The sequence below is a fragment of the Bufo bufo genome, chromosome 3, assembly GCF_905171765.1.
Source record: "Bufo bufo chromosome 3, aBufBuf1.1, whole genome shotgun sequence".
NCBI lineage: Eukaryota > Metazoa > Chordata > Amphibia > Anura > Bufonidae > Bufo > Bufo bufo.
Genome location: NC_053391.1, coordinates 513,741,340 through 513,760,203, shown reverse-complemented (window position 1 = coordinate 513,760,203; position 18,864 = coordinate 513,741,340). Strand labels below are relative to the sequence as shown.

At 42.2% G+C, this 18,864-nt stretch overlaps 1 protein-coding gene across 1 annotated transcript in view; it reads left to right on the top strand.

Moving 5' to 3' along the window:
- PIBF1 (progesterone immunomodulatory binding factor 1) overlaps nucleotides 1–18,864 on the top strand; it is a 264,396-nt gene that overhangs the window by 59,952 nt on the left and 185,580 nt on the right. Inside the window, 1 exon segment of the mRNA XM_040425363.1 lies at nucleotides 10,923–11,021. Coding sequence (XP_040281297.1) covers nucleotides 10,923–11,021 — 99 coding nt within the window.

Sequence of the window (18,864 nt, the reverse complement as noted above, 5' to 3'; positions counted from 1 at the left end):
TCCCCCAGAAAGGGTGACTGGGACCGACCGGAGAATTTTACAAAAAGAGACTGAATGGATTTATAGATTCCGCTCCCAGTCACCAAGGGGACTTAATGAGAAACTTACATTCTCATGCTTTTTGACTACTAAGCTGTAAACCTTATCCATCTCTAGTATGTTCAATGCTTCATCCTCTATAATTGATAGAAAATGTCATCGACACAAGAAGTGTCATGTCACTATTTAAAAGACAGCTCTATATCTGAGCATCTATCTATATATCTTTTGTATCTATGTGCTGGCAAGAATAGCTGGCGGTCTATGACACACTCACTAATTTCTCCCATGCTGCCCTCATATTGTACTATTATTTCCCCCTTTCCTTTTTGGGGAAGCCATAATATGGGGTACATACATATGGGCTGATAGCCATCTTGTATCTGCCTGGCCACACACACAGAGTATGAGCTGTATAGTGCATCCCACTGTCTATATCAGTGGAACGCACGGCCATTTCCATGCAGCATGCGAGTATGTCACGTCACCCGGACGCCCTATGTGCGTCTCGCCATTTTGCCAGGATCACGTCATACGTGCGTTCAACATGACTCATAGGTGAGACGCACGGCCATTTTCGTTGCCATTTTTGCCCCCTGGAGCCCCTCCAACTGTGCACCATCGGTCTGTGAGTGAACGAAGTCGACTGAACTTACCAGATAAGTACAATATCAGTGGTCATTATCGAGTTATCTACTCTGTCGACGCTGTATTTTATTGTATATTATTCATATATAGATCGCTTATATGCATTGCGCAGTTCATCATTCTCCCACAGACCTGTGCCAGTTTGGGGCGCTCCAGCTTTTTCTTTTCTTTTTTCTTTTCTCTATGTATTTGTTAATATACTTGAATTGATATCTAACTATCAGTGTTGGATACCAGTGTCCCCTGACAAACCTTAATTACCATAAGGGGAAACGCGTCAGAACTACATACCAAGTAAGGGATTGTGAACCAAGTATTACGTATCAAATTTATGGGACATTCAATCACGTATCGTGGATTAGATTGAAGATAGGACCTTGCTAAGGACAGGCTAGCCAAGGCACGCAGACAGAGTGCGCCTACCATCCAGGTGTATCTCTGGGCTGAGGACAGTTTTCTAGGTTTAATTAGGGACAGACACTATGGACGTGCTGCTTCATTAAATTCCCTATTTATTGGCTGCCTGTCCAGGCTATCTTAGCTCCTTCTGCAGTTGTATTCTTATATATGAGTCCTTTGGGATTCATTTTGATATTAAAGTATCTATAATAAAAGTTAAGTTTTAGGTAGTTGCTTTCAGTGATGGTGATTTATTATTGCAACTATCCTTGAGGTATAAAAAGTTTTCTCCAACGGCCCGTTTTACCCTTACCTCTGTAGAGTCTAGATTGTGAAGGGAACTGACGAAAGGATCACTTTTTTTTTTTTTTTTTTTTATGTTTCTTTCTCCTCCAGAAATCCCTTCTTTTTGTCGGCCGCTTTTTCCAGTATCTTGTTTAACACTGGGCGAAAAACAAACTCACCCAAAATGAAAATGGAGCACAGTTTTGGCCTTAGAACTGCTTTCATCCATAAAGCTCTTCTGGCCACATTAGAAAGGGCTGCATCTTTAGCGGCAAAATGTACAGACTCTGCCGAGGCACCCGCCATGAAGGCTGTTGCTGATTTTAACCACCTCCGGACCGCCTAACGCAGGATCGCGTTCCGGAGGTGGCAGCGCTGAGCACAGTCACGCAAATACGCGTCATCTCGCGATTTCCTGTGAACGCGCGCACACAGGCGCGTGCGCTCACAGGAACGGAAGGTAAGAGAGTTGATCTCCAGCCTGCCAGCGGCGATCGTTCGCTGGCAGCCTGGAGATGTGTTTTTTTTAACCCCTAACAGGTATATTAGACGCTGTTTTGATAACAGCGTCTAATATACCTGCTACCTGGTCCTCTGGTGGTCCCCTTTGTTTGGATCGACCACCAGAGGACACAGGTAGCTCAGTAAAGTAGCACCAAGCACCACTACACTACACTACACCCCCCCCGTCACTTATTAACCCCTTATTAGCCCCTGATCACCCCATATAGACTCCCTGATCACCCCCCTGTCATTGATTACCCCCCTGTCATTGATCACCCCCCTGTAAAGCTCCATTCAGATGTCCGCATGATTTTTACGGATCCACTGATAGATGGATCGGATCCGCAAAACGCATCCGGACGTCTGAATGAAGCCTTACAGGGGCGTGATCAATGACTGTGGTGATCACCCCATATAGACTCCCTGATCACCCCCCTGTCATTGATTACCCCCCTGTCATTGATTACCCCCCTGTAAAGCTCCATTCAGACGTCCGCATGATTTTTACGGATGCACTGATAGATGGATCCGATCCGCAAAACGCATCCGGACGTCTGAATGAAGCCCTACAGGGGCATGATCAATGACTGTGGTGATCACCCCCCTGTCATTGATCAACCCCCTGTAAAGCTCCATTCAGATGTCCGCATGATTTTTACGGATGCACTGATAGATGGATCGGATCCGCAAAACGCATCCGGACGTCTGAATGAAGCCTTACAGGGGCGTGATCAATGACTGTGGTGATCACCCCATATAGACTCCCTGATCACCCCCCTGTCATTGATTACCCCCCTGTCATTGATTACCCCCCTGTAAAGCTCCATTCAGATGTCCGCATGATTTTTACGGATGCACTAATAGATGGATCGGATCCGCAAAACGCATACGGACGTCTGAATGAAGCCTTACAGGGGCGTGATCAATGACTGTGGTGATCACCCCATATAGACTCCCTGATCACCCCCCTGTCATTGATTACCCCCCTTTCATTGATTACCCCCCTGTAAAGCTCCATTCAGACGTCCGCATGATTTTTACGGATCCACTGATAGATGGATCGGATCCGCAAAACGCATCCGGACGTCTGAATGAAGCCTTACAGGGGCGTGATCAATGACTGTGGTGATCACCCCATATAGACTCCCTGATCACCCCCCTGTCATTGATTACCCCCCTGTAAAGCTCCATTCAGATGTCCGCATGATTTTTACGGATGCACTGATAGATGGATCGGATCCGCAAAACGCATACGGACGTCTGAATGAAGCCTTACAGGGGCGTGATCAATGACTGTGGTGATCACCCCATATAGACTCCCTGATCACCCCCCTGTCATTGATTACCCCCCTGTCATTGATTACCCCCCTGTAAAGCTCCATTCAGACGTCCGCATGATTTTTACGGATCCACTGATAGATGGATCGGATCCGCAAAACGCATCCGGACGTCTGAATGAAGCCTTACACGGGCGTGATCAATGACTGTGGTTATCACCCCATATAGACTCCCTGATCACCCCCCTGTCATTGATCACCCCCCTGTCATTGATCACCCCTCTGTAAGGCTCCATTCAGACATTTTTTTGGCCCAAGTTAGCGGAATTTTTTTTATTTTTTTCTTACAAAGTCTCATATTCCACTAACTTGTGTCAAAAAATAAAATCTCACATGAACTCACCATACCCCTCACGGAAACCAAATGCGTAAAATTTTTTAGACATTTATATTCCAGACTTCTTCTCACGCTTTAGGGCCCCTAGAATGCCAGGGCAGTATAAATACCCCACATCTGACCCCATTTCGGAAAGAAGACACCCCCAGGTATTCCGTGAGGGGCATATTGAGTCCATGAAAGATTGAAATTTTTGTCCCAAGTTAGCGGAACGGGAGACTTTGTGAGAAAAAAATTAAAAATATCAATTTCCGCTAACTTGTGCCAAAAAAAAAAAATTTCTATGAACTCGCCATGCCCCTCATTGAATACCTTGGGGTGTCTTCTTTCCAAAATGGGGTCACATGTGGGGTATTTATACTGCCCTGGCATTCTAGGGGCCCCAAAGCGTGAGAAGAAGTCTGGTATCCAAATGTCTAAAAATGCCCTCCTAAAAGGAATTTGGGCCCCTTTGCGCATCTAGGCTGCAAAAAAGTGTCACACATCTGGTATCGCCGTACTCAGGAGAAGGTGGGGAATGTGTTTTGGGGTGTCATTTTACATATACCCATGCTGGGTGAGAGAAATATCTTGGTCAAATGCCAACTTTGTATAAAAAAATGGGAAAAGTTGTCTTTTGCCAAGATATTTCTCTCACCCAGCAAGGGTATATGTAAAATGACACCCCAAAACACATTCCCCAACTTCTCCTGAATACGGCGATACCAGATGTGTGACACTTTTTTGCAGCCTAGGTGGGCAAAGGGGCCCACATTCCAAAGAGCACCTTTAGGATTTCACAGGTCATTTACCTACTTACCACACATTAGGGCCCCTGGAAAATGCCAGGGCAGTATAACTACCCCACAAGTGACCCCATTTTGGAAAGAAGAGACCCCAAGGTATTCGCTGATGGGCATAGTGAGTTCATGGAAGTTTTTATTTTTTGTCACAAGTTAGTGGAATATGAGACTTTGTATGAAAAAAAATAAAAATAAAAAATCATCATTTTCCACTAACTTGTGACAAAAAATAAAAAATTCTAGGAACTTGCCATGCCCCTCACGGAATACCTTGGGGTGTCTTCTTTCCAAAATGGGGTCACTTGTGGGGTAGTTATACTGCCCTGGCATTCTAGGGGCCCAAATGTGTGGTAAGGAGTTTGAAATCAAATTCTGTAAAAAATGACCTGTGAAATCCGAAAGGTGCTCTTTGGAATATGGGCCCCTTTGCCCACCTAGGCTGCAAAAAAGTGTCACACATCTGGTATCTCCGTACTCAGGAGAAGGTGGGGAATGTGTTTTGGGGTGTCATTTTACATATACCCATGCTGGGTGAGAAAAATATCTTGGCAAAAGACAACTTTTCCCATTTTTTTATACAAAGTTGGCATTTGACCAAGATATTTATCTCACCCAGCATGGGTATATGTAAAAAGACACCCCAAAACACATTCCCCACCTTCTCCTGATTACGGAGATACCAGATGTGTGACACTTTTTTTCAGCCTAGGTGGGCAAAGGGGCCCATATTCCAAAGAGCACCTTTCGGATTTCACAGGTCATTTTTTACAGAATTTGATTTCAAACTCCTTACCACACATTTGGGCCCCTAGAATGCCAGGGCAGTATAACTACCCCACAAGTGACCCCATTTTGGAAAGAAGAGACCCCAAGGTATTTCGTGATGGGCATAGTGAGTTCATAGAAGTTTTTATTTTTTGTCACAAGTTAGTGGAATATGAGACTTTGTAAGAAAAAAAAAAAAAAATCATCATTTTCCGCTAACTTGTGACAAAAAATAAAAAGTTCTATGAACTCACTATGCCCATCAGCGAATACCTTAGGGTGTGTACTTTCCGAAATGGGGTCATTTGTGGGGTGTTTGTACTGTCTGGCCATTGTAGAACCTCAGGAAACATGACAGGTGCTCAGAAAGTCAGAGCTTCTTCAAAAAGCGGAAATTCACATTTTTGTACCATAGTTTGTAAACGCTATAACTTTTACCCAAACCATTTTTTTTTTACCCAAACATTTTTTTTTTATCAAAGACATGTAGAACTATAAATTTAGAGCAAAATTTCTATATGGATCTCGTTTTTTTTGCAAAATTTTACAACTGAAAGTGAAAAATGTCATTTTTTTGCAAAAAAATCGTTAAATTTCGATTAATAACAAAAAAAGTAAAAATGTCAGCAGCAATGAAATACCACCAAATGAAAGCTCTATTAGTGAGAAGAAAAGGAGGTAAAATTCATTTGGGTGGTAAGTTGCATGACCGAGAAATAAACGGTGAAAGTAGTGTAGGTCAGAAGTGTAAAAAGTGGCCTGGTCTTTCAGGGTGTTTAAGCACTGGGGGCTGAGGTGGTTAATAGCGGTATAGAATTTATGATATCCTCCCTGGGTGTTTTGTGCTTTAAGTGATCATTTAAGGCTACTTTCACATTCTCTCGTTTGGTGCGGATCCGTTATGGATCTGCACAAACGCTTCCGTTCAGATAATACAACCGCATGCATCCATTCAGAACGGATCCGTTTGTATTATCTGTAAAATAGCCAAAACGGATCCATCTGGAACACCATTAAAGGTCAATGGGGGACGGATACGTTTTCTATTGTGCTATATTGTGTCAGTGAAAACATTGTTTTGGTGTCTGCCTCCAGAGCGGAATGGAGACAGAACGGAGGCAAACTGATGCATTCTAAACGGATCCTTCTCCATTCAGAATGCATTAGGGCAAAACTGATCTGTTTTGGACCGCTTGTGAGAGCCCTGAACGGATCTCAGAAACGGAAAGCCAAAACGCCAGTGTGAAAGTAGCCTAACTCTGATAACCAGAAATACATTGCTCTCGCCACGGATGTGGCCGCAATGTTGGTTTTTACCCCAAACATAGCCGCCTCCCAGGCTTTTCTTAACAATCTGCTTTGCGTTCCATCGGATCGCTTAACTGTGACGAATTTTCAAAAGTTAAGGCCGTCTTTTTAACTACGTTCGCCACCTGAATATCAATTTTGGGAATCATCAAAAATTTTACATTCAGCCTGACAAAAACAGTAATCTGTTCCTGAACTCTTTAGATACCCCTAGCCTTTTTTCAGGTTCTATCCACTCATCCAGGATCATATCCCTGATCTTGTCGTTAATCATCCTCATCAATTTCTTCTGGATCAGAGGAGGATTGAATAGATAGTCTTGGTTTCTTAGCAGGCGGGATAAGCGTACTGGGTGTTGTCAGTGAGGCTAGGGAAGACGTAATCTCTTCTTGGATAAAAGACTTCATTTCAGAAAAGATAGGTGGTTGCTTCTCTTTTAAGATGTCAGAAATGTAGCCTTTGCACAGTTTCTTTTTATAGTTATCAGGCAGTCTCCTGGTTCACGTAGCGCACTTTAGAGATCTTGACTTAGTTTTAGTGTCCCTTGCTCCCTAAGGATTTAAGACGATAGGTATAAATCATAAAGAGAACCATACTCCCTGTAGGGGAACTCGTGGTAGGTGCAGCCGGAGAGGGGTCAGAGCTCTCCTGACGGGAAGCTGGAGCCTCAGGAGCTGACATAGTGGCGGTGATGCTATGCCCAGAGCTGCATGAGTGCCACTTTTCAAGTACTTCCTGTCGTCTGACGTCATCCAGGAGCGTCTCCTGCTATGCGCCGTGGTTCCGCCTCCTCCCGCCTGCCGGCCCCTAAAAGTGTGGAAGGAAGACTGTGATAGAAGAAGGAGAGCAGGTCCTAGCATAAGCCGGGGCGAGCGTCCACGTTGCCCCTGCTGCCTAGCCTTATCCCCTGCCGCGGGAAGGCAGCAGGGGATTTAGGTAAATTCTTAGTTGTTTTTCACCTCCCATCAGGGAGGACTCACTCTGCGTGCTGACCCCGTAGGGGCAGGAAAAACACCCCGTAGGGGGAGGAGGGGTGGGGGCAATTTAAACTCTCTGTGTATTCCTGCCCCTACAGAGGTCAAGGGTCATCTTTCATTTGGGCCGTCATGGTGGATGTAATGGAAAATATGGTACTTTATATGTTTTGAGCTTTGCTTGCTCAAGACCAGATGCTGCAGGAGAGAGATGAAAGAAATCAGTGAGTTTCTGCTCAGACATCTGTCTGATGTCTTGTACACCCATAACATATGAATAAAACTTTAGACTCATTGCTTATGATCCAATTTTGTTTCCTCCCAGAAAACACATTTAGAATTTGCCTTATAGTATTCACTTAGGTATTCAGAGAATCAAACTGTAAAATGGATTTTAAAGAGTTTATAAATTTGCATTTCTATTCTGCTCTAAGCCAATTTTATCAGTGTTGGCGTCTATTCACACGTCTGTAGTTCTGGGTCCTCATCCGTTCTGAAATTTTGCGTTTGCTGTCCGCATCAGTAGTTCCGTGGCTCTGCACAGAAAATTAGAGCATGTCCCATTCTTGCCCGTAGTCGCAGACAAGAATAGGCATTTCTGTCATAGGGCCGGCCATGTGCGGTACCTGTGTTTTGCAATCTGAGTTCGAGAAATGTTTTTTTATGAAGTTATTACCCGAAGTCTCGCGAGACTTTGCGAACTAATAACTTCGGCTCATTTATTATTAAAGCGCCATTCATTCCATAGCGCTGTACATATGAAAAGGGGTGCACATACATAATACAGACAGTTGCGCTAATCATACAAGACGAGTTACAAACTGGTACAGAAGGAGAGAGGGCCCTGCCCGTGAGGGCTTACAATCTACATGGTATGGGAGAAGGACACAGTAGAAGAGGGTAAAGTTGGTCCTGGCGGTATAGAGGCAGCAGGGTCACTGGATGAGGCACATATAGCTAGCATGGCCTAACAATGAAAATTGCGGAACCAACAAAATGTCTTTGTTCTGCTTGAGGTAAACCTTTAATAGGGTTGTCCCAGAATGACAACTTATTACCTACAGAATAGATACTAACTGTTTGAATGCAGGGATCCCACCAAAGAGCAGCAGTCATGCATAGGCATTACCACTCATCTATCAGGGACTTCTCCTATGGATAGGTGGTAAGTTTTCATTCTGGAACAACCCCTTTAAAGTGACCCTGTGGTAGAAGACAAAAATTCATATTAACTGGGAAATGAACAGAGCAGTTACATGGTGTCTTCCTTTTTATTCTTTTGGTTGCAGATCTACTAATTTTCTGCCATCCAAGATGGCCGCACCGCATCTTAGACTATCTATTGCACACTATAGCCCAATATACTTCCTACTTGTCCAGCCCTGCTGTTGGATTGGCCAGCTGTGTTCATGTGAGCAGTGCTGGCCAATCCAAGAGCAGCAGGAAGTGTCTTGGGCTACCAAGTGCACACATACATCAGGCAGTCTGAGAAACGGTGAAGTCATCTTGCATGGCAGAAGGGGATCCGGGAAATTATGGATCTGCAGCCAAAAAGATGAAAAGGAGGTAAATTTTTTTTCTTGACCCGGAGGGTCAGACATTACATTTTAGAAGAAACCTTAGAAGAACTTTTCAATGCTTATTACAGTTTCTGTAGCTGATATCACATGCCAGATTTGTGTTTTGTCTTTTTTTTTTTTTTTTTTCTTGCATCAGCGTTGTTTTTGTATTTTCGTTTGGGAGAACCCATTTACCTAGAATGCAGATGCAAAACTAACTCGTGAAAATGCTTCTACTTTTAATATCCCGGAAGATATAACCACTTGTGAATCCTCTCTGGGTGTGTCCCGTTTAGGTCATCACAATAACTTGTTGGGAGAAGTTTTGACATTTGCAGTGTGTCTTTTTATTAATGTGTCCGAATGTGGTATTACATCAGCGCCACTAACAGTTTAATAGAATTCACAATGAGCTGCACTTGACAATGGGTAGTACAGGACTGGGCAGCACACAACATGTCGAGGAAGTAGACGACTGGTCTTAATTACAGGCTTTAGATAATTCTGTCTATTCACAAGTAACAGTCTATCAGGTTAATAATCTCATAATAAGCTGGAGATAGAAACTCTTCAGTTTCTGTCTGCCTTTCAAGCTTATTTTCTTAACGTAAAGCAATAGTGACGGGTAGCAAATCCATCTATGACTTGGTTAAATAAAAGGATATCACATACTGTTATTGAACACAGTAGTAGTAGTCTTAAGTAGTTTAAAAGTGGAAAATAATACAAGTAGACTGGGCCTAGAGCTGTTCCTGTTCTCTGAGTTTCGACAGAATTTTGTATCTTAGAGGTTCACTTTGCACCAAAATTGCTCTTCAACTAGCAACTGCAACCAGGATTTATAGGCACTTGCCTTTGGTCAACCGACCACTAAGTATGTGTACAAGCATCTGTGAGCATTGTGTATTTTACTACCAAAGTGTATTGGTGGAAGGAAAATGGTAGTTATGCAAACTCCTTCTCTTGGGGTGCGTGCACACAATGCGGTTCAGCAGTGGGATCTGCATGCTGGGCAGCACCTGTACATGCTACTGTGAAACGCATGTACAAGAGCAGCCCCACAGCTAGAGGAATTGTGCATGCCGATCCAACTGCTGGCGAACATCGTTTCCGGGCACTCTTAGGGTTTTTGTCAATTTCATTACAAGGACCAATTAGGAATTTATTTTTTCAATTTCAATCGATGTTTAAATTTTCAGTGACTCATTAAAAAACCAGCCATGGAGTTGGTAAGCCAAACGTCTGACTCCTTTATTTTTCTGACTCCATCATAAATGGCCTTATGTATGATAATTAGAAATAATAAATCTACTGTAGTAAAATGGGACCATCAGAGACCATGGTGGTCAGGAATGGACCTCTTTCTGGAAGAGCATATGTCATCACTTTATGATTAGTGGGGCTCTAACCTTTTCGGGCTTCCACCAACCTCAAAATGATGGGCACACAGTGCTAGTGTAGCACTGCACCCTTCTGTTCTTCCTGCACATCAGGATGGATGGTACCCCTCTTTGCAGGGAACTGCAACTGTCCTCATTCTCTTGAAGATCCCTGCACATCTGGGTGAGTTAGGACAACAGTGCAGGAAAAAACTAAGCGCTAAATCTGTTCTAAATCAAGTCCTAGAGGTTGCCCCCTCCCCATCCAATCGCTTGGGAAAAAGGCAATAACTCTTTAATTCCTGAAATACCCTTTAAAGTATATGCCCAACTGAAAAGTTTTATGGCAAAGGTAATTTTTAATTTTACATGTAAATGAATTTCACATTGCATTGATCCATAAATTGAAAGCAGTTAAAACAAAGTCTATATACCGGTATCTATATTACACTGGTATATAGTCATTACTAGAGCAAATTGAAAGTTGTACAGATTACTCTGTGTATTATCAATAATAATAATTAATTTCCTATAACCATGTCATCAAGCAAACTATAATAATAATTATTTTTATTCATTTCTTTTGAACTTTTTGCCTTATTCTAGGAATTTAAGGGAAGCAAAGGACAATGCGGTTTCTGAAAAAGATCGAGCAGTTGCAGCCGAAAGAGAGGCTCTGGCGAAATATGACCAGATCCTAGAACAGTAAGCTCCACTTTGATTGTTGAGTGTGCCATGTTACTGTTAATTGGGAATTTGTGTAGCATTTGTAGATGCTATTGTTACAGGAAATCTGTTGGTAAAACACTCACTGAATTACAGTGTGAAAGCAATGTGTCTAGGAAGTCCGTGCCTGAAATGTATCCTTTCCACATTTCTCTACATTTGTAATTTGCTAATTGGCTTTATGTCCATAATTGACATGTACACTTATGGCTTCTAGCTTTACCACTATTCCCACTCAGAATTTTTTAGTTTTTTTCCACAGGTGCTAAATGACAATTACGTTTTCTGTTAGATGCGCTTTTTTTTCCTTTGGGGGGGGTTTATCAATCCCAGCACAGCTTTTCTAAAAAGAAAAGAGCTTTGTAACTGCTTGGATTCATGTGTGCAAATATTTTATGATTTTTTTTTTTTATTTGTACTCCACTCAGTCTGGTTTTGAAAAGTCAGAGGGAAAATTAGCACAGTTAGCCTGTCAATCTGATTTAAAGGGGTTATGCCATGCTTGATGTAAAAAAACGAAAATTAGACATCATATAGTACATGACAATACATTTCTAACAAAGCTAGAACCGGCCCTGTACCTCCAGAGATCTTCACATTCATTGCTTCAATTTGCTCTGCTAGATTATCTTCAGCCCGGCAGTGTCACAACCCCTTTAGCCCGGCAGTGTCACAACCCCTTTAGCCCGGCAGTGTCACAACCCCTTTAGCCCGGCAGTGTCACAACCCCTTTAGCCCGGCAGTGTCACAACCCCTTTAGCCCGGCAGTGTCACAACCCCTTTAGCCCGGCAGTGTCACAACCCCTTTAGCCCGGCAGTGTCACAACCCCTTTAGCCCGGCAGTGTCACAACCCCTTTAGCCCGGCAGTGTCACAACCCCTTTAGCCCGGCAGTGTCACAACCCCGTTAGCCCGGCAGTGTCACAACCCCTTTAGCCCGGCAGTGTCACAACCCCTTTAGCCCGGCAGTGTCACAACCCCTTTAGCCCGGCAGTGTCACAACCCCTTTAGGCCACATTTATCCAGTTGCAAATGTTGATGCATTCTTAAAGGCTATGTACACCTTTGAGGACATATTTTCTTTTTAAAAATTGCACTATACTCATTTTGAGCTATAAATAATTTTTTCGGTTGTTCTTTATTAAACATTTTGAACCACTGTCTTTGTGCAGCCTTGAGTTTATCTAGTTGCAGAATCAGAATTTTCACTCTTTTCCATCAGGCAGCTCAGCTGACGGGCTCCTTATCTTTGATCTCTGACCTTATAAACACTCAGTATAGCTCAGTTCTTATCTTACTAATAGGAGTATGGCTTAAACAAGTGTTTATGACCTTTTAGTAATTTAGAGATAAGGTTTATTATGTCACCGGCACAAAGTGAAAGTAAAAAGTACGATTCACACAACTAGAAAAACAGTTAACCCTTTGTGACAGAAGGGCTCAATATTTTTTATAAAGATCAATTGAAAAAATATATTTTTAACCCAAAATTAGTAAAATGAAATCATAAAAAAATTGCCCTCGAAGGTGTACATAGCCTTTAAGGTAGTTAATGCATAGTGTAAAAAGTGGAGTGACAGTGTGTGGCTGTCTTTTCAATGATTGATAACATTTTCTGTGTAAGTGTGTATAAATAGAAAGTGGTCAGTCACTGATAAGTTATCCCCCGTGTACAACTGATCTCAGAAAGAGCAGAGATTTAAATGTGGATGCCCTTATTGCACCAAAGCACAAATTTGCAAAGGGAATCTGTCAGCTCTGAAACACCCTGAAACTCGCGTAAGCAGTGTATAGTCCGGTTATGTAATTTTTTACTTCATACTCAATTGCATTTTGACGCTGTGATCCCACAAACCTCTAGTTTAAGGGGTGTTTCAGAGCTAACAGACTCCCTTTCAGAAAACTCTGGGACAGAGCCTTGGATCAACAAAAGAAAAAAGACGCTTTAATTCCTTCCTGACATTTGATGTAGTACTACGTCACAGCGGGAAGTGTCTTGCCGCAAATTGACTTAGCAGTACGTCATGATGATCAATTCAGGGGCCTGGCTGTGATCTTAAAAATACAAATAATGCTTTGCTATAGAATGTGTATTCAGCATACAGATGATATATGTTTTATGTACATGAAACTTATTAAATGGGTATCTTGTCACTTTAATACTTAAAAAAACAAAATTCTGTACCGATCCCCTTGCCATTCCTGTATCAACGCTTCCCGTTCACCGCCCCCCCTCCTCCTCCTCCAGTGGCAGGGGATCGGTAAGACAATACCCCTTTTATCACTTTATCTTATAAGTGGCTGCACACCCAATTTGTTTTTGTTTTTGAGGGACTTCAAATATCTGCACACAAGCTATCAAAATTTTCAATCAGACACCACAAAGTAAAAAAAATTACGCTAGAAGCCATTGCTGGCTTATTTCAGATTATGCTAGGACAATAACAGAAGAAAGCTGGTGATCTGAGACCTTCGTTGTAGTTGCTTGTTACGGGGTTATAAGTTATAAAACTAGTTTGAAGATTTTTTTTATTTTTTTTTGCTATTGTTTGTTATTCATCTCTTGGGTTCAGTTAACCTGTTTGTTAGTACACATTTCTCATCTTGCAAACCATATTCAACTGCAACTTATGATAGTGATCCTAAACGCTCAAAACACGCCTGACTGATGATGCCAGTGGGATATTGTGTATACAGAATACACCAAGGACAAGTCATGGTTATGGAAGCAAATATACCCTCTTGTTGCATAAAATGATCAAATAACAATTGTTTTGACTGGTATATTTTCTTACAACCCACCCTGGACTAGGGATCGACCGATTATCGGAAGTACCGATATTATCGGCCGATATTAAGGATTTTGCACATTATCAGTATCGGCATTTAACCTTGCCGATAATGCGTATAAAGCGAATACTAGTGAGCGCTTATGGAAGCGCTCACTAGTATGCATCGGGTGCTGGGAGCAGGGAAGAAGCGCAGCAAGCGCTTTCGATACTCACCCTCCCTGGTCTTCTTTGATGGGGCCGGAGAACACAGGGGAGCGCGACACCGGACCTGGAGATGAAGAGGAGCCGCGGCGCAGGAGAGGTGAGGAGTTTTTTTTATTTTATTCATCTGAGGTCTGACAGGGGTTAAATAAAGTCTGATCTGAGGTCTGATAGGGGTTAATAAAGTCAGTGAAAAGGGGGGGATGGTGTGGAAATTGGCATTTGGCACTAGTATATTATAAATGTAAATTAAAAATTGACTACCAACTAAGGGCTTTATTAATTTATAATTTACCGTACATTTATTATACACTAGTGCAAAATGCAAATTTCCACCACCTCCGTGACTACCAACTAATATAATATATATTCTAATATCGGTCTAAATTATCGGCTATCAGCCTGAAAGTTCACCGATTATCGGTATCGGCTCTAAAAAATCAATATCGGTCGATCCCTACCCTACCCTGGTCTGTCTATGCTGTTTTGCCCTCAGCAACATTTGGTGCTACACGTGACATAATTGTTGGAATATTAAATTTGGAAGTTTTGCAGATGACATACCTATATATATCAGTCTGACAAAATAAGTCATTTATCAAGGTTTGCCACAGGGTTTTTTTTTTATCTTAGTCTGGATGGACAACATTCCATAACTTTTAATCTCAACAGTTTTCTGTTTTTAGTGTATGTGACACTAAAGTTATGAAGATGAACCTGTGTATTCAGATTTTTCAATGCACTATATCATAGCCTCTTTACTGGCAACAATCACACTGAGGCAGATTAGTAACTATGAAACTGGCTGACCTCTTGCATGTGCGCTTGGCAGATGAAGGCATCTGTGATGGTCCCATGTTTATATGTGCCCACATTGCTTTTAAAAATGAAGTTTTAATATATCCAAATGAGCTTATAGAAGGAACGGGGACATTACTGTTACACCTAGAGGCTCCTCTGTCTCTGCAACTGCTGCTTCCTCTACAATTTGATTGACAAGACCAGGCGTGATGATGTTTTCACTGCCTGACCCTGTCAATGAAAGTGTAGAGCAGGGGTCAGCAACCTCTGGCACTCCAGCTGTTGTGAAACTACAACTCCCAGAATCCTTCTTTCACTTCTTTGGGAGTTACAAGAACAACTAAGTGTGCATGCTGGGAGTCGTGGTTTCACCACACCTGGAGTGCCGAAGGTTGCTGATCCCTGGTGTAGAGGGATCTGTAGTTGCAGAGAGAGCCTCTAGTTGTAATGAAAATGCCCCCATTGCTCTTAGAGGCTCATTTGCATATATTAATACTTCATTTTTTCTCAGCAATGTGGGCAAATGTGAACATGGGAACAACTTAGATGCCTTCAGCTGCCAAGAGAAAATGTAACAGGTTAGCCAGTTTCATAGGTACAAATCTGCTGACAGAAGTCCTTTAAAACCTAAGATCTCTTTACCTCTTAACCACCTAACCGTTTTGCTGAGTTCAGCTCAGGCTTTTGGAAAAGCATTTAACTGTTCACCCCCAGCACAGCTGGAACAGAAGGGAAGGACGGGTAGTCTGGTTTAGCTGCTCATATCTCGGGATTGGTAGCAGCTAGAGACATGGGCGTTGTTTGAAAGCTGGCATGCCAAGCATGAGAGATCGCTGTTAGAAATCAAGTCTGGAATAAATGTGGTAAAATATGATTTTACTTTCACTTTCAGCTGTATTCACTGCCATCCCTATTTCTAACAGTGATATCTTCTGATGTAGTGAAGATAATGCTGTGATTCTGGTATTGTTAGAAAGATTAGATTGCCAACTTTCAAACAAAACAATATCTCTAGCTGCTACCTATCCAGATATATGAGCAGCCAAATCAGTCTGGAGAAGGAGGGGGCAGCTGAGGAGCTGACAGCCTGCAGGAAGAAAGAAAAAAAAAATGTATAAATTTGGCATCATCATCACTGTACTGATGCACATAATAAAGTTCCGTTATTTATACCACACAGTGAACGCTGTTATTTAAAATTGCAGTAAAAATAAAATAATAAAAGTTATTTAATACACTATATATACCCCAAAATAGTTTCTAAAAAATCTACAACTAATCCCCTAAATAAAAAAAAAAATTTGAAGAAAAAATTAAAGGGTCATTAAGGGGTTAAAAAAATGCAGTTGTGTGCCAACAAGATTTACTTTAGACACATATTAAAAATCTACAATAAAAAAATTCATTTTTGGGAGGGTTTTTCCAATTTTTATGTGATTTTTGGGAGGTTAATAGGGTTTTATTGATTGAGACAACACCTTTTTGAATGGAAGCCAGTGCAAAGCCTATAGTATTGACAGCGGATCACCAGGAGAAGACATATCTGGCCAGAGAGTAGCTCTCCATTCAGGCTAATGTAGGGGGACATTCTACTTTTCCGCCTGTATGCCCTAATATGACTTATTAACAGGGGTTGTCTTCATGAGACAACTTTAATTTTGGATATTTCACATCTTGATATACATACATATACATAGACATCACTAGTTCTGCCAGAATTAAATACTGTGCATTAACCCCTTCCTGATGTAAATTTAAAAGCGGCACCTGCTCACGAGTGGAGCAGGCGCCATAGCCCCCAGGTGTCTGCTGTTTTAAACAGCAGGCACCTGGACTAATATATGCGATCGATAACATACATTTAACCCCTGAGATGGCGTAGTCACATGTGACCACGGCATCTGGGAAATTAAAGACTGGGAGCGCATGCTCCCGGCTGTGTACCAGCTCCTCCCCTCTGTACTCTGGAGTGGTACACATTAGCTCCTGTGGCAGGGCTCCATAGAAACTTGGTGTGATTCTCAAAACATATGAGAAAAGCAATCTAATGATTGTTATAGCTCCCTAGGGGAGCTATTAAAAGTGTGTAAAAAAAAATAAATTTTGAAAAATTCAAATCACTACCCAAAATAAAATACATAAATAATTAAAAAACATCATGGGCACCGCTGCATGCAAAAACACCCAAACAATTAAAATATAAAAATATTTTTCCAAAGTAAAACATTTTTTTTCAGTATTAAAATGCAAAAAAAACTATACATATGTGGCATCGTTGTAATCGTAATGACCCGGAGAATAAAAGTAACAGGTCAGTTTTACCACATAAGAAACGGTGTAAAAAAAAACAAAAAACGTAAAACTGTGGCAGAATGATGTTTTTATTTTATAATTTCACCCATTTTTTCCCGCTTCCTACCACACTGTAGAGCCTCTCTTCTGGCCCTAGAGACCATAGTTGTGGCTATGGCCTCCCCCCTATGAGGCAGCCTTTTATGGCTACTCATGTTCTGCCATCATCGGGTGCAATAGATCCTCCAGGCCTTATATGTATGGTGTTCCTGGGGCGCTGGCTGACAGGTACTCTTATTCCCTATAGTGCTGTCATCTGCCCATACCATGACATGCTGCAGCTCGTGGGTATTAGTACGGTTTTCTGTGCATGATATAACCTGCCGATTTCTATAGCGCTGGCTTCGCGCCTTCTTCGCTTCACATGTAGTGCATTGCCTCTACCATCTACTAAGGTGACAGCATCAGCGTTACCTCCTTGTGGTTTTGGGTATGCACTTATTCAGTTTGCATATGTGAATTGTTTGCATGGCTCCCCTCCCCTGGTAGAGCGGTCGTACTGTCCTTGTTGTCACCCCTAAATGCTGGTTCCCTACTGAGCCACATCAGCCTCTTCTACTTCTCCCCTTCCGCAAGGCGAGTAGTTGCACTTTCTCCAGGTACTGTTTCTGCCTGCTTGGCCAATTTCCATAGCCATTGAGTTCTCGTATGCACCCTTTCTGCTGTAGAGTGCCTGCGCAGGTGGTATTGGTTCTGTTACCAGTTTTTTTTTCTGGGATTTGTGGTGTTTGGTGTCCACACTCCCTTCCTGGCGCAGTATTTATGCCATCTCTGGTTCCTTTCGGCCCGTTTTGTGCATTCTTCGGATAACCCCATTCTTTTCTTCTTTAGGCGTGGTTGTTCCACAGTGGCGGTCGACAGTGTCTGATGAGTTTACACACCCTTCATATTTTGGCCTAGGTGTTTTTTTCTTCAGCTTCCGATTAGGTCTGCCAGTTCAGGCAGCCTTCCATGGAGTATCTGACGGCTTCTCTGCTCTCTTGTTCTGGAATTTAAGGTCCTCCTTTACCTACCTCTACTTATCACATTGGCAAACCCCTTGGCCATAGGTCTGGAGGTAAGAGACCAACGATGCCTTGCCCTGTCGATCTAGTGTAGCAGGGCGTGGCCAGAGGTGGGAGAACGGAGCCTCTAGGTGCAGGGGCAACGCTCCCCTTGCACCTAGAGGCTAATTAGCCTATTATAAAAGTTTGTTTTGCTCAATAACGGCGGCAGGCAGTGAGATGGCACTAATATAGTTATGTTCAGCTGACATTAGCACATCGCTAATGTCAGCCAGCTTGATACCCATTTTTCAGGTGACAGAAACCCTTTAACCCTTTCGCTCCCGGAGGTTTTTGCATTTTAATTTTCTTTCCAATTTTCCTTGAGCCATAACCTTTTTATATATCCGTTCACATAGCTGTATGAGGGCTTATTTTTTGAGGGGACCTGTTGTACTTTCTAATGCCACCATTACTTATGGCATAAAATGTAGTGGGAAGCGGTAAAAAAAATTCCAAATGGGGTGGAATTGGAAGAAAAACGCGATTCATCCATGATTTTACAGGTTTTGTTCCCACAGCGTTTCGTTTGCAGCAAATTTGACCCATGCCCTTCATTCTCTGGGTCTGTACGATTACAACGATACCCCATATGTATAGGTTTTTTATGACTAAATAGTGTAAAAATAAATTT